This window comes from Quercus robur, chromosome 6 (assembly GCF_932294415.1).
Source record: "Quercus robur chromosome 6, dhQueRobu3.1, whole genome shotgun sequence".
NCBI classification, from domain to species: Eukaryota; Viridiplantae; Streptophyta; class Magnoliopsida; order Fagales; family Fagaceae; genus Quercus; species Quercus robur.
Genome location: NC_065539.1, coordinates 4477168 through 4501120, shown reverse-complemented (window position 1 = coordinate 4501120; position 23953 = coordinate 4477168). Strand labels below are relative to the sequence as shown.

Genomic DNA, 23953 nt, shown 5'->3' with positions numbered 1-23953 from the left:
CGGATTTAAGTGAAAAAGTTGCTGGAATCTGGAAAAAGTTGCCGCCGGAATCTGGAAAAGTGGTCGGAATCTGGGAAAAAATTGTCGGAATCTGGGAAAGGTAGTCGGAATCTGGGAAAAGTGGTCGGAATCTGGGAAAAAATTGTCGGAATCTGGGAAAAGTGGTCGGAATCCGGGAAAAACTAGTCGGAATCTGGGAAAAACTGGTCAGAATCTGGAAAAAATGGCTGGATTTTAATGGACGTCGGGCGGGTCGGGTTTTACGGGTTTTAGAGGAAGGGATCCGACACCCGACCCGCCGGCGTCGGGTTTTTGAAGTCGGGACCCGAGTCCGACCACCGGAGCTGTCGGATCGGGTGATTCCGAGTCGGGTCCGGTCGGGTGGGGCGGGTGGGCGGTTTATTTGGACAGCCCTAGTATGTAGTATTACACTAGGTTATTAACAAGCAATCTAACATACACCTATTCATGCATTCGAGGTGCAACATGTGTAATTAGTGACTCATGTTATACATTAATGACCTTTCTTTGTTAAAAGCAAGAGGACTGCTTTTTTTGGTTTGATGGTTTGTCTTTGTTTAAGTTGCTTGCATTTTTTTTAATGGAAATTGCTTACATCTTAGTTAAAAATTTTGTTTGTTTTTCCAAACAATTTATATGGATGCAAAGAAGTTAACTAATGAGTGTTAGAAATATATTAAGTTGAATATTGTAAAGCCAAGTTTGACTTACCGTGTAAACCAAATCTAATACTTATACTACATGTCTATTAATTGTAGTTAATGCATGGTTAGTCTAAGATTTAGCCTCCTATATAAATACTCATATTGAGTTCATTGTGACACATAAATTGTATTTCACTTATAATCAAAGATCTAATTCTTAAGGGTTTTCTTCATAGGCGTAGTCGGTAGACTGAATAACATAATTCCTTGAATTGCTCATTTATGCTTTCGCTTTTACATTTATTTTCTATCTCCTCCAATTTATTTAAAAACGAGCAAGAAACAGATTTAAACAGCACACCCACTATGGACATACGGGAAAGGATTCGTACATAACTGTGAATAAATATACGACATAGCAAGTTGGCAACAATATTATCGCACTCAACAAATGACTTTCCTATGGGATTCCGATCATCTTACACAACTTTAACGGATGAAAATTTTCGTAAAAGAAAAGAATTGTTGTTATTGAGCTATTAAAATCTTAGTGGATATAAACTTTTTTTTTTTAAGTAGGCCGAAAAGCCAATTTATTTAATTGCTAAAGAATTAGATACATAAACTTATAAATGTTAGGAGAAACAGACTCCGTCCAAACTAGAATAGGAAAAGAAAATCTTGCTCTCTTCACTAGAGCATGTGCCATAGCATTGCCTTGTCGATGTGTAGAAATAATAGTTATAGAGAGAACCAACTAAAGACACGATGTCTCGAATCAAGTGACCACAGGATGAATGATGGAAGCACTGATTTTTGATAGCCGAGATAGAAACTTCTGAATCTCCTTCAAAAATTGAACTGTGCAAATCCAATTCCTATATGAAATGGACAGTCCTCCTAGCTGCAGGAGTTTCCAAAGTCTCGGATACTTTAGTTTAGTGAATATAAACTAAAGTATTACTTTATTACTATTATTTTTTTAACAAATAGATTTCAATTAATAATTTAAATTTGGAAAATAATTAGATAAAGTCAAACGAATCCATCCACTTTGTATTTTTCAATTAATAGTGTAAGGACACGTTTTGGATCCTAAGCCCAAAAAATAAAAGGATTAAGGCCTAAAGAGCCCAACACAATGAATTTGTAAAGAATGAGTTTGAAACTATACTTTAATGAGTTTTCTACGCACGAAACTTATTTATCTTTGTTTTCTTGTCATCTTTAACCCATTATGATTGTTGTCCAACTCATTGAATTTGTAGAGAGTGGGCTTGAAACTATACTTTAATGAGTTGGACAACAATCATAATAGGTTAAAGATGACAAGAAAACAAAGATAAATGAGTTTCATGCATAGAAAATCTTCCTCGGCAAAGTCTGAGGAGAGTAGCACTTGTATATATTTATCTTAAACTTGATTACAATTATAGTTCTTATTGCTATAGTCTTTTTTCTATAGATTCTTTGATGATCCCCTTGTAATGGGGTCTTTCTTCCTTATATTCTCTTGTTTTGCTTCATCTCCACCCTCCACGTGTAGGTCAAGTTGCTTGCTTCGATCTTTGTCCCATCAACACCTTCCTAAAATCTTTAAGAGTAGCTGTAAGACTGAATATCACTGTTCAGGTATCATCTCCACATTAATACAGCCAGAGAGTTAGTTGTAGAGTATTTAATGCGGTGATAGCAGCTTTTTCTTAGATATTTCTTAACTTCCCTTTGTCCTATTCCCTCATGATGTTTATCCTTTCCAGTAGAATCGTTTGGAGTGTTACTCTTGATGGTAGATCCAACCTTCTGACCTCTGCTCTGCTTAGCCGAGGAGGCATTTCTCCTTGGACTACCTTCCCAAACCTTCATGGCCAGAATCCTTCCATACCCTACTAATTTGTATGTTTTAGCTAATGTCTAACTATTCTTGGACTGCTGAACGTCCTTGGACAAGGCTCACGACCCAATATACACCCCTGGGCCTTCCATCCCCACAAATAGAGTTTTAACTTTTAACTCCATAATTAAAAAGAAAAATATAAACAATGGAAATCATGATTACTACCAAACCAATAGAAGCAATAAAGTTATTTTCTATTTTAAATTTGATTCCACTATCAACCACTTGCCAAACATTTTTATATATGCCATAGTTCTTGGCCAACATTAAGTGTGTTTATGTTGTACAGTATGTTTACAAACGTGGAATATTATGTAGATTTTAGTTTGTATTATGCCTCACATTGTGTATGGAAATCTGCAAAAATTGACACCAATTTTGCACTAAATAATCAGTAGTTTTTTTAGGTTGAATAAATAATCTGTAGTTGTGCACTTATGTTTTGTTCAACTACCCCATTACACATACATTGCTTGCAGTATGATGTTAATTTTTTTATTATGAGGCAGTACGATGTTAATTTTATTTTTTTTAATGAGCCATTATGATGTTAATTGATATTTATTATCTAGCCAACATTAAAACATATACTACACGTACATTGCTTGCAGTATGATGATAATTGATACAATATTTATTATCAAGCCAACATTAAAGCATATAGTCATTACATGTACATTGCTTACGCTATGATGATAATTGATAGTTTGATACAATATTTATTATCAAGCCAACATTAAAGCATATATATTTTAAATTTTTTTTATGTAGGCAAGAATATAATCCAAATGCCTTATTCTGGTAAGAAAATTTATAAATTATTAAAACCCATGTTAGGATCATGTGATGTATGTGTTGGTAAATCCAAGTCAAAATGCATTTTGATGTAATTAAGTTGTTAATTTTTTCCCCCTCAAAAAAAAAAAAAAAATGTTAATTTTTTAGTGTCCAATTTTGGTTTGAAGATTAGCATTGAAGACACGAAAACAATACAAGAAACAACACAAGAAAGTGGAAGTTGTGTTGCCACGATACTAGGCTTGACACCACTTGATCGATCAAGCCACGAGATTTCAATTTTATTTGTTACGGCCCATGATGACTTGGCTAACTTGGAATTCGTGTATTAAGGTTTCAGAAAGGTTTTAATACTATTTTTAATAAAGAAATGATATAATTATAACATTTTTAATAACTGTCATCATAGAGAAAAACACGGTACACTTGGAGAAGCGGCTACAACATTATGTGTGTCTAGGATTTTGTACCAAATTGTGTCTTTTAAAACATTGGAGATTAAGTGCTCAAGTGAAGACATTTGGACCAACGTCTTTAGGAATCAAAAGTGGTGATAGTGTGAAGTCAAACGAGAATTGGGTATCCTTGTATCGAAGTGATCCACAACATAGAAGAGTCCAATTAGGTTGGAGTTATGCTCGATAGCATTAGTAAGTTCTACTATAGGCAGCAACTTTGAGATAGGGTATATTTCTTGTTGTTGTAACTTCAATTTTTATCTTAGTGGATTCTTCAAGTTAGTGGTAACCTTCAAACTACCCTCATTGGGTTTTTATTCGGTTAGACTTTTCCTTATTATGACCAGATTGCTGTGTCAAATTTATTCTCCACTATGCTTTAGTTTTGGCGATTTGGCTATGCCTATCACATATTCATTGATACTTGTACATAATCGAATTAACTAATAACTTGGTTGATTAAAATAATCTAGAGTTTAATAAGAGTCTTGTAGATTAATTGGTTGGTACCTCCTGAAGTGTCTTTGGCAACTAGATTCAAATTCCTTATATTTTCTTATTCTATCTATCAATTATTAAAAAAAAAAAAAAAAAAAAAAATTCTAAAGGTCAAAAACGATTTCACTTCAACAACCCACATTAAACATGATATTTAAAGCATCAAATCTTTGTCTACAATTCCACAAATGACACTATAGTATATATAGTAAATGCAACACTAATAGGAAGAGAATGAATGATTCACCCATGTGGATCACAGTTAAACTAAACATGCGATGGCTCTATAAAAAGGGGAGCTGAATCTAGAAGATCAAACAAAAAGTAGAGGGGCCTCCACCTCCATTTGTCCTGGCCGGCCCTGTCTGTTTTAGACTGCTTCGCACAAAAAGTCTTGTTAGAACTTTGGAAGTTTGTACAGCACGCGCACAAGAAAATTTTCTAAAAAAAACAAAACAAAACAAAATCCCCAAATGTAATAAATGTGGTCTACAATAGTCTAATAGATATTATTATTGCGTGGACCCTCCAGTGAGTGAGCACCACCCTTAGTCTTGGTCATGCCAATCAGGCCAACAACAAACACATCCAACCACAACTTTTACATTCTTTTTTGTTTTTCTTTCTAACCCCTAAATTACACTAAAGAAAAAGAAGGTCCTCTTTGCTTTAACTCTTTCAGATTTGTTTTGCTGTTCCTGGATTTTAATACAAGGACAACGCAACACAACGCAACACTTTCTTTCTTTCTTTCTGAGAGTTATATCTCAGTTCTCAGCGAAGCCAGCTTGGCTACTTGAATATTCAATTCTTCGATAAATAAAGCCCTAATTATGATGATAAGATCCTTTTGATTCAGTGACTCTTCCAGAACATTCCTTCACCAATCTCAAACAGGTACTTCTTCTTCTTTGAATTTTGTGTTATCAATCTCTCATTTCTATGTTTCAGTTTTGAAGAAACCGGTGGATATTGTATTAACGTAATTTTGTAATTTTACTTCCATTGCTTATTACCTGAAAAGGAAAATAGATACTAAAATTTGACTTACCAGTCGTTGAAATTGGAAGCTGTGTACGGACCAGAAATAGTTTTTAATCTCTTTTAACTGTTTGATTCTTTTTACCGACGGTTAATTTTGAATCTGCTGTAGGAATATGAAATATATACATACATATATATATATATATATATATATATAGAGGTTTGAACTATGGGCTCAAATTCCGTACGGATTTTTTTAGTTGAAGAAATTTGGTTTTTACAGTTTGTCCTGTGTTATATATCTAACTTTGACGCGTTAAGGCCAAGAGTCTGGTAGCTCAACTGGCATCTCCTAGTGTTTCTAATGGAGACGTTCAGGTTCAATTCCCCCTCCCCATTGTTGTAACTATCGAATTATTAAAAAATAAAATTTGAGGGTTAATAATCACAAGTCTTAGTTTAGGATTAGATTTTACCACATCATTAACATTAGAGGAGTTGCTGAAACTGACTAAGTTTATCTACTATTTGGATTGTCTTGCCACGTAATAGATATATCGCCTCTGCTTGCCTTAAGATTCGTTTATGTTATACAGTGTCTGTTTTTAAATCTAACAGTTTGCTGTTTGATGCTGGGATGTTTTGCAGCGATGTCTCGCGTTCTTGTGTTTATCGATCATTATGGATCTTGTTTGTGTTTGTAGCTGTAATTGATATCGTTGAAGATGGAGCTGTTTTTCGCCATTTTGATATTGGCTTGCTTGCCATCATTTGTATTGTCTAATTTCCAAGGTACAAGGCTGTGTCCGCATGACTCTTAATTAGTTCAGACAACATATAGCTATGCTAAGTATATTTATTGTTTTCAATTTCATTGGCAGTTTACATGTCATCACAGAAATAGCTCGGTTAAGTGAGTCTAGTACCGTAGAAAGATTGAATATCTGCAATTTCTTCTCTATTTCTGATTGTCTATGTTTTCCTGAAGTTTGCATTTTGGTACCGATGTACTGACGTTGACATATTAGCTTTACCTGAGTGGTGAAATTTCCTGTGCTCTGTTTCAGGTGATGCCCTGTATGCATTGAAGAGTTCATTGAAAGCTGATAAGCTCACAAGCTGGAACCCAAATCAAGTTAACCCTTGCACTTGGGTTGATGTTACTTGTGACACTAATAATAATGTTATTTCTTTGTAAGATACTATTTAATGTACTGTTTCCTTATCTTAATCATATCACGCTTGATCAAAATGTTTCCAACAAATCATCGATTTTGTGATTTGTGCAAGTTTCTATGCTTTACTTGCTTATCTTAATACCTTTTGTCTGGTCTATGCTTACATTATTTTTTTTTGCAGATCATTGTCATCGATGGGATTTAGTGGAACCTTGTCCCCACAAATAGGAAGTATAAAGACCCTTACATCTCTGTAAGTATTAAAAGAATTAGTTCAGCCAATGTCAATTTTAAAAAAACTTATTGATTCTTTAAGCTGTGGTAGGCTTTAGTACTTTTGTTAATTTTGTCTTTTCCTTCCAAAGGAGAATTGGGTTATTGTGGTAAAAAAGCATGGTTGTTAAAATCACTAGGATGTACGATTCCACTTCACCAAAAAGACTAGGATTGTTCTAGAATCGTTGGGCCAGCAAGATTGGTTTGGGATCATTTAGGATCAGTAGGATTGAATGATCCAAAACCCTTAGGTAAGATCTGCAATGCCCCTAACCCCTTCCCAAGATTGAAACTCATTAAAACGTAACACTATTCTTCATTGTCAGTTTCACAAACCAAAGCACATGTAATAATATGATAGACAAAGAGAGAGATCTGAGAAATGATACATTGAACATAGAAAGTATTAGTGTATGGGTTTTAGAGAGAGAGAAAGGATGGCTTGAGAGAGAGAGGGAGAGTTTTCGGAAGATTTTTCTATACTCATTCAAATCTCCCCCAATTTCAGCCTGATTCCTGCCTTCCTCTACTATTAATATTTTTTTCCTTTGCCATTGGTTTGAATCTCAAATTTGTGTGCTGTACATGTAGCTGTATTGCTGTGTGAAAGGGGAAGTTCCTAGTAGTCACGATTTCCTCTGTTTGAAAGAGGAAGTTCCTATTCAATGGTTTTCTTGTTCCTTCTTAATAAATGTATATATTTTGTTCTGATGATTTCCTCTGTCTGTGATATTTTCCCCCCTAAAGGACAATGAGGAACCGATTATTTCATGTAAATATGTTATATAGGCATAACATAACGAGAAAAGAATGTTTCTTAATTTATTTTTTTAACCAAACAATCATTGACCACTTTTTAGAGAAAATATGCAAAGGATACCTTACAAGGTTTTTTGAAGGAACAACCATTGACTGCTGTTTGGTCAAAGAATCACTTATCAAAAAAGATGTTTTAACGAAACAATCATTGACTACTGTATGCGCCAATAAACCTTAAGTTGTGATGATAATATCTCCTGAGGAATTCAACTAGAGTATCCAAAAATGCTTCAGTATGCTCTTATTTTTAATTATTATATAAAAAAAAAACTTTCTTTTTTGGTAATTAAAAAAAAAGGAATTCTTTAAAAGTAATAAATTAGGAAAACGATTGAATAATGAATAACCTGATGTATTCTAGTTATTAGAGCTAAAGACAAAATGATTTTTTTTTTACATCAGGTGGATTTTGAATTGTGTTTCTCTAAGCCAATTTTTTTTTTAATGAAACTTGATGGAGGTGAATATTTTGTTTTGTTTTTTTGTTTTTGTTTTTGTTTTTGTAGTGAATGAGTTTTTGTCTCTGTCATTCCATAGATTACTTGGTGGTTGTTTTAAATATATGGTGATTACTTCTAAATCATATTTTAAGAAACAACAACAATCATTACACTCAGAATGATGACTTCTGTTCCTGTTGTCCCAAAATAGAAGGGAGTTTTCGAACAAAATAAACATAACACCTTCCTAATATGCTCTTGGATGAGCCAGGAAAGGTGGTTCAAGTTTGAAAAGAGTTGGGTTCAACTTAAAGGGTAATATAGGAAGTTAAATGGATTAGTGCTTTCATTTTTAGAATCACAAATATTGTGACAGTCCAATATGGAAAGCATTCCATCTATTTTGGGATGGAGGGGGGAATAATAAAGTTTCAATTCTTTATGATAGCATATGTGGAACTTGTGACCATGACATTATGATCTTTGTTGGTAACATTTTTTTAATGGTAATGTCCTTTAATTAGTGTCATGGCTGCTTAAATTATTACTTATTAGAGATTTAGTTAAAGATTTCTTGGTGATTATTTTCTCCATATGTTGAAGTATATGTAAGCAAGAAGCGCAAGTGTGACACTAATGTTTATCTGTTTCATTCATCATGCAGTAGTTTGCCAGGAAATCGCATAACTGGTGGGATACCCAAAGAATTTGGGAATTTGACAAATTTGTCCACTTTGAATTTGGGAAATAATAATTTATCTGGTGAAATACCTACGTCCCTTGGTAATCTTACGAAGCTTCAGTTCTTGTAAGTAATTCCTTCTGCACTGTCTTCAGTTTCCAACATATTTAATGATGTTTGCATCTCTTGTGATCTCTTATCAACAGTGTGATCTTCTTGATTATGTAAGCAGGACTTTGAGTGGAAACAATCTCACTGGAACCATTCCTGAGTCACTTTCACGTATTCCAAGCTTAAGCAGTCTGTATGTGATATCTTGTATGATGCAAAGACGATTAAATTTTTTTACTTGTTTGAGTTAAATTGAAATGATTTAAATAGTTCCTGTGTTTTATGGAATTTAAGATCTCTGTGAAGCTGTGTACTTACACCTTTCTTTATTATTTAATGGCATGGTTGAAACTCTGCTTGCAGAATGCTTGATTCGAACAATCTCAGTGGTCAGATTCCTCAGCATTTATTACAAGTTCAAAGCTACAAGTATGAACAACTAATTATTATGGATAACTTTAAAGAGTATATTAATGCTGGAAGTGCAAAGAAATTTTTATTTATATTATATTTAGACTTATTTAATTTTGGAATCAATTGGATTTTTATTGGTCAATTGTATTTTATTCTAGGCCTTAGTATTTAATTAGGTTTATTAGTATTTTTATTTAAAGCTAAGGTTATTTTTGTAATTTAATAATTGGGTTTTCCCAAGTCAAATTGAATTAGGGTTTCCTGTCTCTATTAGAATTAGGGTTAGGACCAAGGTTGTCAAAATTGGGATCCTATGTAAGATCGTTGAAGTTAGGTGGGATCGTAAATTGTAAAATCTGAACGTGAATCGAAAGATCCTACATATTTTCAGATTTAAAATAAAAAACACATTGATAATGGCTTTGTATGTTGAATAATCACGTAAATTATGAATTCATCATAAAAAAACTTAGATTTGTATCATATGATGTAATTTGCATGTCATACATCGCTATGTCTATACTATCGAAACAAATATATTTAAGTTTTGACCCAATGTATCTAAAAAGTTCAATAAATGTTTAATTAGCAACCAAATACCAAAATATTTATCAAAACATATGGAAAATATTTTCCAAGTTCTAAGTTCCAAGTTTGAAGTCCAAAATAAGTTAGCAGATGGAAACTAGCTAACTACAATATGAAATCCAAAAGCAAGATGAATATTAAGATGAAGTGAACATTTAATTATTCCCATTCTAAGGTTCTTATAACCACCGTCCTCAATTCCTAATCATCATCATCCATTTCACCATCTATGTAGACATTATATATTTGTATATTAGAGCTGCAAAAGACATCAAGATATAATTTCACACTCAGCTGTTCAAGTTATACCACTCAACAACAATTAAAGAGCATGCTCAAAAAAATCAATCAATCAATATACAAATACAAGCATAACTGATAAAATTATATATAAAAAAATATTTTAGTAATATTAGAACACAAATTAGTATATTGATCAAACAAATTTAACAACATTATAGCTTAAAAGGCAACAAAGCCAACATCAAATTCTTCATTTAGAAATGATGAAGCATTCCTTCATTTTGATTACAAGTAAATTAGAAACTAGAAAACATTTGCTTAGGTTAACATGATTTTATAAAATAAAAAATAAAAAGTCATACCATCACAACATGAAAAAATAAAAACCCTTAAAGCTTCATCAAAACAAAAAATTTATGTTTTTGATAGGATCGTATAGGATCCCATACGATCCTATACGATTCTACACGATCCTACCATTTTTACGATCCTAGTGCGATCCTAAACGTTTTAGTGAGGTGGGATCGTAAAATTGTGCGATCCTACGATTCAGATTGCGATTTTGACAACCTTGGTTAGGACTTTATATAAGCAAGTATTGTACTCTTATGAAGGGGGATTATTTTGATAAATTGAATTTTTAATTGAAATTGTTCCAATGGTCTGGTGGTGACTCTAGCCAATCCTAGGTGTTGACTCCTAGAGGTTTTCCATTGCTTGGTATTGACTCCAAGCAAGCCTAAGTGCTAACTCCTAAATTCTCTATCCTTTATTTTCCTGTCATTCAATTTTGTTTTTGCATTGTTTTGGCTTGTCCTATGTCAAATTTGGTGCAGGAAACACAAAGAAATTATAGTTTAATTTGGTCTTATTTAATATTATAGTCAATTGTATTTTTATTGGTCAAAGGCATTTTATTTTATGCCCTACTATTTAATTAGGTTTAGCAGTATTTTTATTTCAAGTCAAGGTTATTTGTAATTCAACAATTTGGTTTTCACAAGAGATTTAGAATTAGGGTCCCTATATCAGTTAGAATTAGGTTTAGTACTCCTATGTAAGTAAAGTTTGTGCTTCTATGAAGGGGGATTATTTTGATGAATAAAATCACTATTTTCTCAATGGTCTAGTGCTGACTTTAGTCAACCTAAGGTGGCAACTCTTAGAGATTTTCCTTAGGTTTTCCTTCACTTGGTGTTGACTCCTAGGTCATCTATCTTTATTTTGCTTGTTCTTCATTGTTTTAGTTTGTCAAATGTCATTTATTTTAAGATTTGGATCAATTCGCGTTCACATGTACAAGATGAATCATATTAGAAGAATTTCAGTCTTACATGATTAAATGTTATGGTAATGATCTTGTGGCACCATGCTGAGCATGCCATTTGTACTGGTTGGATTATGCCACCCATTTAACATTGTATTTGCTGGATTTCACCACCAACTTGAGTAATGTTTCCTGCCATGAATATGAGGGGATTGAAATCCGTGTTTCTCTCCGCCAAAACACTGGACAGTTTATAACTTCAATCAAGCCCATACAGCGATTATGTGTATCTAATGAACCCGAGGAAAGTTTCTTGCAAGATCTATTATAACTAACTAGTAAAGTTAGACTTTACTCTAGCAATTTTCTGATTCTCGCCTTCTTGGGCCCATCCTTCACTTTCCATTTGATACCCCTTGATGGATGAGTTCCCATAATTTACTACCCTTAAATTGAACTTTATTGGCCGCATTTCAATATTGAGATATACAATCCAAGGAAAATCATCCAATTTATTCACAGGTGTTAGTGTTAATTATGTATAAATCCTCTTGAGAGACTGTTATTGCCATGTGTGTGTGTGTGAGAGAGAGAGAGAGAGAGAGGGTCACCTTGACATCCATTTTTAAGGGATGAAATGGTAAAAACATTTACACAATTAAGGAAATTTTATCTAGTTATCAATTTACAGACACAGAAGCTGAAGTTGCTTGTGCACTTCAGTTCCCTGGTTGTTTTTCCTGTTTATGCATAAATCTTCTTGAGAGATTGCTATTGACGTGTGTGAGAGAGAGAGAGAGAGAGAGAGAGGCTTTTTATCTTGCCATTGGTTTTTAAGGGATGAAATGGTGAAAAAATTTGCACAACTAATTATTTTTTCCCATAAGTAGATGGGAATTTCATCTATTTATCAATTTAAGGACAAGAAGCTGAAGGTGCTTGTGCGCTTGGTTTCTCTGGTTGTTTTGCCTCTTTATGTGTGTGATTGATATGCATAGTATCAGATAATAAATTTGTTCATATGATATAAATTAGATGTTTAGTATTATTCTGCTAATTTTTGCTATACACCTGGCTTTGCTTCTGTTGATTGCTGCAGCTTTACAGGAAACCACTTGAATTGTAGCATTAATTCCCCTCCTTTTTGTGCTAGTGAAATTGGAGATTCAGGTTATTGGATTTGATTTACAATATGGATAAAGTTTTCTGGAGTGCAATGGTGCAATTAATTCTTTCTTTGACTAGCTTCATGCCAATATTTTCTTTCTCTTGACAGGTGGTTCGAATGGGTCAAAAATTGGAGTTATACTTGGAATTGTTGGAGGATGTATTGCTATTCTTCTTCTTGTTGCTTTGTCGTTAGTTCTGTGTAGGGGTAGAAACTCTGGCTACAAACGTGAAGTTTTTGTAGATGTTGCAGGTTCGTTTTCCTTTTTAATTGTTTAGCCAATTAAAATTGCCTGCTCCAATAGGGGAAAAAAGTTTAAATGGGTTTTACTGGCTGAAAACATTTGGTGCTCCTATTTTCCTCTTTCTTCTTTTTAACATCAAATTTTGCTATTTCTCCTATATCTCCCCAGTGTGCACGTGGTTAATTTGCTCATTCACATTGTCAATTTTAACTGTTTTCATGTTGGGTTATAGTTATACGATTAAGTTGAGCTCTTTTCAAATGACACCTCCAACGTAAAAACATTATGTTTAGAATTATTTCTAAATTTCAAAAAATTAGTACAGAATTCAACTCACTTGAATTAGGCTAGTTCAATTAAGTTGACACTGTTTGGAACTGTGCTTTAATTGGGTTAAGTTTTAGAAAAGTTGATTGAAAGGTCAAAAAGAAATATTATGACAGACTTATGGGTATCTGTTGACTTATTGATTTTTCATTGTGAAATATCTTGTTATGAGTGTTGAAATTCATAATGTTGCAAAGCATATTTCTGCATCTTTTTGCATAATATTCTCGTGAAAAGTGCCAAGGCTTTGTTGTTGTATTCTCATGAAAAGTGCTGTTATACAGGGCTGGGTATAACACATGCTTTAGTTTTACCTATTTTATGGTTATTTGGGGTGTAAATGCAACCTGTTTCCTTCATACCATAAAACAGGACCTCCTAAGCATAATATATGAACAAGTAACTAGCTTTGGATTTAGCTACCCTGTGGTGATCCTTTTTGAAATCCATTACCAAAAGGTATATATACTGTTTTGCATGTTGGAAGTTCGATTAAGTTGTTACTATGCATATAAATATATCAAATGATGATCTTAATCTTATTCAAGTTCTATGATTTAGCTGGATTTGGTAAGGCATCTTGATCTTATTATTTAAATCTATTTGATTTGACATTATTCGATCAAACTTCTCTGCCTAGAAAGATGATAATATTTCCAGATAAGATGGTCCAATACCCTAAGCTCAATATATATATTCCATTTCCTTGGTTGTTTCAGAAGAGCAAGACCAAGCCAGCATACACGTACAAATTTGGTCTTTTGCACACCAGGATTTGAGAATTAATAATTCTTGTGGCGTCCTAGTTGTGGCTAGAGAGAGAGCACTTGGGCGTATTTGGGGTTAGGGTTTTGTGATAGAGCTCTTTGGGTGTAATCTCCCAATTTTCTTAGTGAAACTCTCTAGATGCCGTTTGCGGACATTGGCTTTAGGCTAAAATAAGTAAATCTTTGTGTTCCCAATGTGATTGTTATTTTATTTTTCTATATCTATTTTGCATAAACCTACTATTATTGGATAAACTAACAACAAATTAGCATTGACGCTACCTCTATCTCAAAAATGTATAATTCATGTGTTAAATTGTCAGATCATATCCAATTACAATTTGCAATCTATTGTGTAAATCATTTTTTTTAGAACTGAGTGGACTTCAGATTCAAAAATATTCTGAGCAGTTTGGATTCCTTTGGATTTTTATCCAGCCTGCGTGGTTTAACCTTTTTTTTTTTTTTTTTTCCCTGATAAATTCATATTTGCTTTATACAAATCCGTGAACTAATGAAAAGCTTATTAAACGTGCACACAAAATTTGATAGAAGTTATAGAAAATGGTGATGTGAAAACTGGAAAATGGAATATTTTATCATATACTTGTTTTCCTTATTTTTTGGACTGGGGGGTGGATGAATTTTACTTCTTACCTGATTGGGTTCTGTATTGACTACTCAAAAATTTTAGGGAAAAATAATTGTTAGGTTTTTATTTTTTAAATTTTTATTGGCTCATTCCATTGCTTGTAATAAATTTCAAGCTTATTGGTGTAATTTATTCATTCTAAAAGTGAGTTGAGTCTGGGTTAGACATTGTTCAAATATGACAAAGTTTTGACATCCTGGAGATGAAAAGTTGATGATCTTTTGCCCTTGTCTTTTGTTCAAAAATGAATTTCAAAGTGAAACTTTTTCATTGGAAAGCATATATTCAGGGCTTTAATATGGACACAAATATAACCTGATTTGGATTTGAAATGAGTGAGTTATGGCCAGTTGAAGTTGACACAGAATTGCCCAATCTGAGAAGCGCCAAATTTCAACAGCGCCTTGATTGATCGAGACTCAGGGACCCTGTTTTATGTGAAACCGTTTCTGATCAGGTTTCGTTGTTTTATTTTAAACCCTACATAAGTCTATTATATAAAGCCTCATAAACACGACTTTTGTGAGGCTTCATGAAGCAGAAACCCTATGCTAAACATAGAGAAAACAGTAGCATCTATCGTGGTGAACCCGCAAGTACAGGAAGTGATATTCCTTTGGATGCATATCGGTCAATGTGATCAAAGTTTGAAACCGCATAACTAATTAACCCAGTTTGGCACTACGATATCTAAACATTCAAGAAGGGTCCTTGGTGTTGATCAGAGGGTCTGACCATGATCATGGACGTGGTTAAGGAAAGGTGTTTATGATAGAAGAGTACGAAGTTGTTGGAGCTGATTGTGAGGTTATGTTAGTAAATAATCTACCGGTTAGAGTCTAGGTTCAAGATTTTGAATCGTATTGTAAAAACTTCAATTCTATTAGTGAATTTCTTTTGGGATAAGGGTAACTCTGAAGTGGTTTTCCCTTTGGAGTATCTCCATTGGTTTTCCACTTCATCATAATATGGCTCTCTTGTTTATTGTTTTGCTCATCTTTTCTTACAAATTTGGTGACTTGCTGGTTCTGTTGAGTAAATTGATATAACTGTGTAATCACGTAGCTGAATAATTGTTAATTAATCTATTAATCCGCTGCATAATTGTTTTGGGGTCAAAACTAGTGTTTTCAATAACTTCTGTTTCTTGTGTAAAATCGAAAGCAATTGATAATAAAGTAGGGCTACAATATATTATTAAAATCAAATCATTTTGAATCATGTAGTTAATGACTCCCTTAGATTCTTGCGTCATTGAATTCTTTCTCCTTTGTGGTTTTATTTATTTTATATATATATTTTGTTGGGGGGGGGGGGGGGGGTTAAGTTTCCATAGTGTTTCTCTTCATTTTGTTAATTTGTTTTATTCTGTGTCACGTTTAATAATCCTTGGGTACTTCTTGTCATAGGGATATAATTGGTAGTTGATGTGAACTTAAAACTCAAGAATCTTCTTTTGAAACCTTTCCTTTGTTAATTTTAATTTGTGTGCTCAGGTGAAGTTGACCGGAGAATTGCGTTTGGTCAATTGAAAAGATTTTTATGGAGGGAACTACAATTAGCTACAGACAACTTCAGTGAGAAAAATGTTCTAGGACAGGGAGGTTTTGGGAAAGTTTACAAGGGGGTGTTACCTGATAACACAAAAATTGCTGTGAAACGGTTAACTGACTACGAAAGTCCTGGAGGAGATGCAGCTTTCCAGCGTGAAGTTGAGATGATAAGTGTAGCTGTTCACAGGAATCTTTTACGGCTAATTGGGTTTTGCACAACTCCAACAGAACGACTTTTAGTCTATCCCTTCATGCAGAATTTAAGTGTTGCTTATTGCCTACGAGGTATCTGTTCTTTTAGTTGTTTATGTGCATAGGATCTGCTATTAGTTAAACTACACGGAGACTCTCTCTCTCTCTCTCTCTCTCACACACACACACAGTCAGTCAGGTTGAATAAATGTAGTATTTGGTTTTTGTGTGTGCATCTGCAATAGTTGAGCTATATTCCCAGTGGGTTTTGTCATGCTTGGCTGGCTGGCCACCACATGCAGCCTTTAGCTGGCCGGCAGTGAAGTAGAGCTGGCCAGTGTTGAATAGTGGGTGGCCAGTGCTGAATAGTGGGTTTTTACATATCCCCCAATCCCTTTCGCTGCTGTGGGGTTAAATTGTTCTTCTGTGGATTTTTCATCTCATTCTGGATTGGATCGGAATGGATTATCCCGTCTGACGCATTCTTTTACTTATAAAAAAAAAAGATTATCTCGTCTGATGCTCAACACCAAATACCAGTTTGGGATCTGGTGATATATCAAGCCTGCAAAAATTGGCCTTGGATTATTTACAAGGGGTGTTCTTGACTCATTTTGAACATTTACAATTATATGTAACTTGCTACACCATATCTAAATTTGTGTTCTTGTTTCCCTTGGTGCATTCACACGCTAGTACGACAATAGGCATATGTACTTATCACAGGTCAAATCATTGAGGCTGTTTAAATGCCTGCAGCTGAAGTACAAGTCTTTCAAAAGAGAGAATCATCAATTTTCTTTGTTGATGAAAATATTTTCTCCACCATGTTTGTGGTTATGAAAAGCAGTTTAAGTTGATGTTTATATTATAAGAAATTAAAGACTTAGAGGTGAAGAATCAATTATTTTGGGGATAGAGAGTGATGCCTTTCAAAACTTTTTAATTTCATCTTACACTCTGTTTGGTAGAGAGGATTTTAGGGGGAAATAGAAAATCAAGGAAGAAAAAAAAGGGATGAGATTGAAGTTTATTACCATTTGATAGAGAAGATGGTTTGTTTTTCAACTTTGGCCCACACTTTCCATTCTAGCTCTTATCTTTCCAATATTTTATCATTAGTTACAATTTTGCCCCTTATCCATCCAATTTTCAATGTCACTTAGCAAATATGAATAACCAAATTTCACATAATTTTCATATATAAAAATATCAAGTAGAATTTTAAAAAAGAATGATGATAATACATTATACAATATAATCCTATGATGAATTTGCATCATGTTCTCAAAAATTCTATTTGATGCAATATGCTAATACATGATTCCTATTATTATACTAATAAAACTTCTTGTACTATGAAAAGTAATGATAATAATTTTTCATTTAATAATAATGGTATAATAATAAATTAGTCCAAAGTTATTTGTTTTCTCCCATTTTACTTCTCAACCATAAAAAGGAAATACATTAATTTTCCATCTCTCCTATGAAACACATGACAGAAATTGGGATTTTTTTTTTCTATCCTTTCACTTTTTAGTTCTTATCAAAGAGCCTTAGTGTCATTTGTGTTCATTTCCATGTACATGAAGTAGTCTTTTTCAATAAATTCCTTATTTACTTATAAATAAGAGCCTTAGTGGTGATTATTCTGCTTGGAGATATACCCTAAAATTATGGTGTGAAGGCCTTTAAACACAGAGAAAAATAGGTTAAATACTATTTACACCTTTAAATTTGAGGTTGTTTCTAAATTGGTTTCTTAATTATAAAAATTTCCAATTTGGACCATTAAGTATTACAACAGTATCAACATCTGTTAGAATGTTGCCATTAACTCACACAAAACGACGTTTTGGACCAAAAAAAAGAAAAGAAGAAGAAGAAGAAAAACAACATTGCTTCTAGGCAGGTTAATAGTGAAAATGTGACGGACCAAAACGGAAGGGGTGTTTGACAATGTTGTAATAGTCGAGGGTGTAAATTACAAGTTTTGAGTGTTGAGGCACCGATTTAGAAGTGAACCCAAACTTCATGGGTGTAAAGTGCATGTTAGCCAAATATGTGAAGACCACACATGACCTGTTTAACAACAATTGGCCTTGGAAGTCGCAGCTTTTTCATATTAGATTTTGGGGAATGGAAAACTTATGGTTCTATGTCATTAGCATTGTCATCAAACTCTGAGTACCAACCAAATTTCTTTGGCTTATGTGTTACTTTGTATCCTGAAAAGCAAAAAGTATCATTGTATGTCAATAAGACAAGTCCTCAGTCATTAATTATTTGTGTCATTGTGTTTCATTGACTGATAGGATTTTACATCACTTTTTATGTAGCATATTGGACCATTCCTGATATGAATCTTAGTCTACTACCAATTTCTAGCAGCTTTTCTGACAATATAATACTGGCTTTGAGCACTAATGCAGATCTTAAAGCTGGGGTGCCTGTTTTAGATTGGCCTACTAGAAAACGAGTGGCTTTAGGCACAGCTCGTGGCCTAGAGTACCTTCATGAACATTGCAATCCTAAAATTATTCATCGGGATGTTAAGGCTGCAAATGTGTTACTTGATGAAGATTTTGAAGCGGTTGTTGGTGATTTTGGCCTGGCAAAACTGGTTGATGTTAGAAAGACTAATGTAACAACTCAAGTTCGTGGGACAATGGGCCACATAGCACCTGAATACTTGTCAACTGGGAAGTCATCAGAAAGGACTGATGTTTTTGGTTACGGAATCATGCTTTTAGAAATTGTAACAGGTCAACGGGCAATTGACTTTTCGCGCTTGGAAGAAGAAGATGATGTTTTATTGCTTGACCATGTAAGATAACCTTGTTATGAAAGTGCCTTGGTTTTTCAGTGCATCTCTCTCTCTCTCTCTCTCTCTCTCTCTCCAGTGTCATGATTTTATGCATGGGTAATATGTTAAGTGTTTTAATTATATGACAAGTATTACTTGGAGTACAATTTCTATTATAAGCATGCTATGTACTTCATACTCTACATACAGATGGAGCAAACACATCAATACGATTTGTCTTAAGTGGTGTCAAAGAGACCCACAGAAAACAAATAATTTGTAGCCTCATTGCCAACATTGCCAATAAGGATGCTACATATTATATTTTTCAGTTTTATTTATCAAAAAAATATTATATTTTTCAGTACATATACTTTTGTGCATCAACAATTAATTTACACTCACAAATGTCTCATTCACTTCATGGCAAATGTACTTTGCCAATAAGATAGTGCTTCCTTGCATGTTATATAATTAAAAGAAAATTTTTAGATGAAATGCTTCCCTTTTGTTTTACTGCCATTTGGTGTCTTTAGTTGTATTGAGGGAATTGCATGCTTGTTCAAGCTGGTGGTTCATTTGCTTTTAGGCAAACGGTGATTACTACATCTGAGTATTACCACTTTTGATAAGCTCTAGAAGACTGGCATGTAATTCTGGAAGAACAAAAATTTGTGGTGATTCCATGTCATGCAATAATATTGTGTACAAAGTGATTTGGAAGTCTCTTATAAATGATCCTTTTTGTGTGTGTTTATTTTTTCCTAGTGTTCATCGTATTTGAAGTTTCTGAGTTCTGTACTTTTTTTTGACCTTAAACTTAATAATTAATAAACTCTGTATTTATTTTGTTGTGAAGGTCAAGAAACTGGAAAGGGAGAAGAGACTAGAAGATATTGTAGATCAAAACCTAAATAAAAACTACAACATTCAAGAGGTAGAAATGATGATCCAAGTTGCATTGCTTTGTACTCAGTTGTCACCAGAGGATCGCCCAGCAATGTCAGAGGTCGTACGGATGCTGGAGGGTGAGGGGCTGGCTGAGAGGTGGGAAGAGTGGCAGCATATTGAGGTTACTCGCAGGCAAGAGTATGAGAGACTACAGAGAAGATTTGACTGGGGAGAAGATTCAGTTTATAACCAAGATGCTATTGAATTGTCTGGTGGAAGATGAGGTAACAGATAAGTCTACTTATTCCCTCATAAGATGATGGGCCTGTATTATCATCCTTTTTGGTAGATTAGCTTAATGATTTCTTTGCTGATGCTTGTTTGTATACCCAATTGATGCTGATACTTTAATATTCTATGTATTTCTGGTTCAAGCTCTTCTTTGTTATTGTACTTTTCTTCTGTGTTCATGTGGGTATGTGATCACTCTTTAGAAACAAGACAAAGCAACTGCCCCCCACCCCCCCCCCCCCCCCCCAATACACATGTTGTGCACATACAAATATAGTGAATTCCTCTAATTTCATCATGCATACTCAAGGCACTTCATCTCTCCCTTTTTCTATATATACTTACATACATATATGTAAGTTCTCTGACTATTTTGTTTTGCACTTAGAATTGAATCTTACAATGTCTTTTCCAGTTCATCAGTCCTAGCATTAGTTTGATTGGAATTAAAAGATATGAAAGGGTAAAATTATGACATGAAATATACATGTATTTAGGTACATACATGTGTTCCAACTTTAAAATTTTAGTCATAATACACATATTTCTTCTGGATGAACCACAAGCTTCTGTAAATATGTCTTCCATGTTAAAAAAAGAAAAGAAAAAGAACTGAGCTTCAGTCCATGCTGATTGTCAAAATCAGTTAAAATACAACTTTTTTGTTTAGACATTAAAAGTGGAAATGGCATGAAGTGAGCTTCAGTCCATGCTTCAATCTTTTCCTTCACCTGCCACCGTTTCACTGTCCACTTGGTCCTCGTTTGTCTCACTCTCAGTGCTTGGTTTTTGCTCGGCCAGTAGGTACTGTGGTGTCTTCTCCACATCTCTATGCTCCACCTCTTCAAGGTTGATGGTGCACTTGATACAGTCAATGCCTGCCATTGCTAGAGCTTCAATTGACATGGCTTCACCTTAAAACCAATTTTTATTTGTGTTTGTTTTAAATTGAGAAGTATATGGGAATTGATTTAAAAGAAAAATTAGCATTGGTACTTATATGTGATCTGTGTCTTCCTCTTGAAGGCTGAGGTCTCAGGTGTTCAACTGTAATATACCAAACATCTATGGAAACACAGGTCACAGGTGTTACATGTACAGAGTTTGTATTGCTATTTTCCGTGACCTCAACGACTTCGCTTTACTCTCTCATTATGAAATCTTGAACTTTTTATACCTAAATTTGTTGATTATGATGGTGTATGATATCCGGTGGATGTCTACCTAAAAGTATTGTAATTGCGAATATACATGTAATTAGTTTCAGTAGTTCTATGAATGCACTTTTTTCTTCATAAATTTGGTAGACCCATATACATATGAATGCATGTGATATATAGTTAGTGGGCTTTAATTGGTAGGTGCAGATGCATTGCAATAAGAAGGAACTGGTTTATCAAATGTCATGGGCACCAAGCAACTGCAAGTCAGCAACTGCTAACTCTCACACCAATACCCTCACTAATAAATAAATAAATAAATAGATAAATTGAAAAAGGACTCCCTATTTGAAATTTGAAGGAAAATAAATCTTATTTAAAACAATCTAACAATATATCGTGAAAATATGGTGGCATGATATATAGTATCGGACTATTGGTATCTTTTTCGTTTTTAAATAAAGTTTTTAGGCTTTTATTTATTTATTTATTTGATAAGTAGTTTTTAGGCTTTTATTTACAGAGGTCCAGAGCTAAAGGCTAAATATGATTATATATCGAAATCATATAGAAAATTTCCCTTGATATAGTTGTGTGTTTGTTTTCCAGACTTCCAGTGAATTGCAGGACTAAGAATTATGCCTCATAAATTCTGAGAAGACTTTTTATCATTTTCCTTTTATTCTCAAATTTTCTGTTGAAAAGCAATCTTGAAGAAGGTGGGAATGGAAAGTAAACTTAATTTCTTTGTTGAAGCAAGACGTTCTTTGTGGAGATCATCGAAAAGCAATTCTTTTTGATACATTTTTTATTTTAATTTTTAAAAGTGTATGTTTCAGTTCTTAAACGCATGATCATCACCATATGGAGAAGATCAAAATGGCTGCCTATCTTAATTATAAACAATTTCCTCTATCATAATTATTGTTATCCTTGTTAAGACAAATTTATCCAATCCAATATACACAATCTGTAGTATCAGTACAATCCTAGCTGCATCAATGGTAATATCACCTTTTGTTGTCCTGGATAGAACGTCAACTGATTAAGCTTGAAATGTCATCATCTATATTTGTTTTTTGAAATGGAGAAAATTAAATTTATTGACAAGATTTATTTTTCAAGAATGTAATTGTGTATAAATTATCCCATCATTTAAAATTAGTAATCACTTCTAATTGGTAAAATAAAATTTCAAATTATATAGCACCATGTATATACCATTAAATCTTTAAGGGTCTGTTTGATTGGAGAGTTAGAAAAGTGGGAGGATAAATAGGAAGAGGATAGAAAAATTTTTAATTTTCTTTCATGGTGTTGATTTGAGAGTAGAAAAATGGAGGGATAGAAAATATAGTTTGTATAAATTTACTTTCATGTCCTTAATAGATAAAAAAAATAACAAATAAGAAAAAAAAATACAGATGAACAAAAAAATAAAAGCACCAAAAGTGTACAGAGAAGGACAAAAAAAAAAAAAAAAAAAGCTAAAGAAGGAAAATTATATAAAAATAGAAGGAAAACGACAAAAAAAACTAAAGGAGGTTAAAATAAAGGAAAAGGACAAAGAAACTAAAGAGGGAAATTTATAAAATTAAAAAAATTAAAAAAAAACAAACAGCTGATACGTAAAAAAAAGACAAAACATGTAAAAAAAAAGACAAAACAGAAAAGAAAGCAGAAAAAAAAAAGGAAAAAAAAAAAAGAGAGTGAAAGAAATCTAGCACGTTAGTAGAGGAGAGTTTTTTGTTTAAACATTTTCTTTCTTGTTTTCCCTCTATGAGAGAATTTTTTGGTAGGTCTGGAGTGAGTCTCACAATTTATTTTCTTTTCTCTCCACCTAACCAAATACACTCCAAAAAAGTTTTCATTCCTATTTTTTCTTCAAAATTTTCCATCTACTTTATTTCACCTCCAAACAAACACACTCTAAAGACTACATCTTGGTAATAAAATTTAAAATGTACAACGTCTAGTTCATTCGAATTGAGAGAATCATGTTCTTCTAAAGAGTATAAATTTCTATCTTTTATCTAAAAAAAAGTGTAAATTGGATATTGTGCGGAGAACGAATCACTTTCTTGTTGGGTATTAGTAAGATTGGGTTGTGCCTACTGCCTAGTTCTAGGCTAAGACTAAAAAGCTCACTAGACTTGCTTTTTGAGAACAATTTATTTTGCTGAAACTGAAATTTTTTTTGCTGAAAGTACTCTAGATAAAGGTAAAAGTTAGTTAAAATAATACAGTGGAACTAATGAATAATAATAAAAAGTGTCATGAAACCTATGAATAATAGTAAAAATAAACTGGATAATAGTAAAAATAAGTAAAATAGTAAAATAAGCTGACTTTAAATTATAATCCCAAACACAAACTGAAGTTCTTTAAAAATATGAAGCTTAGACATGATTTCAAAGAATTAGACATGAGTTCAAAGAGCTTGGCTTATGTCTAATTCCTACGTGAGCAAGATGCAACGTGAGTAGGTCCAACAAAAAATGCCGTTGTTCAAGGGTTGCAATTTTATACCAAGTGTGTTTTACACACGCTCCGTTGTTATAACTCGAAAACATTATGTTTT

General features: G+C 33.3%; 1 protein-coding gene across 5 annotated transcripts; it reads left to right on the top strand.

Moving 5' to 3' along the window:
* The first annotated feature begins 4885 nt into the window (after positions 1 to 4885).
* Positions 4886 to 22839, top strand: LOC126732391 (LRR receptor kinase SERK2). Of its 5 annotated transcripts, none has more exons than XM_050435212.1 (13): positions 4886 to 5213; positions 5949 to 6092; positions 6368 to 6494; positions 6660 to 6731; positions 8678 to 8821; positions 8928 to 8999; positions 9170 to 9235; positions 12418 to 12488; positions 12595 to 12738; positions 15973 to 16314; positions 18657 to 19051; positions 19890 to 20205; positions 21982 to 22839. In XM_050435212.1, exons 2-12 carry the CDS (start codon positions 6026 to 6028, stop codon positions 20202 to 20204), a joined length of 1815 nt encoding a protein of 604 aa, XP_050291169.1. In that variant the 5' UTR covers positions 4886 to 5213; positions 5949 to 6025; the 3' UTR covers position 20205; positions 21982 to 22839. The 5 variants fall into 5 exon arrangements, with proteins under 5 accessions (XP_050291169.1, XP_050291170.1, XP_050291168.1 ...); XM_050435211.1 differs by lacking the exon at positions 21982 to 22839 and adding an exon at positions 21239 to 21511 and having other exon boundaries at positions 4887 to 5213; XM_050435210.1 differs by lacking the exon at positions 21982 to 22839 and adding an exon at positions 21017 to 21511 and having other exon boundaries at positions 4887 to 5213.
* Positions 22840 to 23953: the final 1114 nt, after the last annotated feature.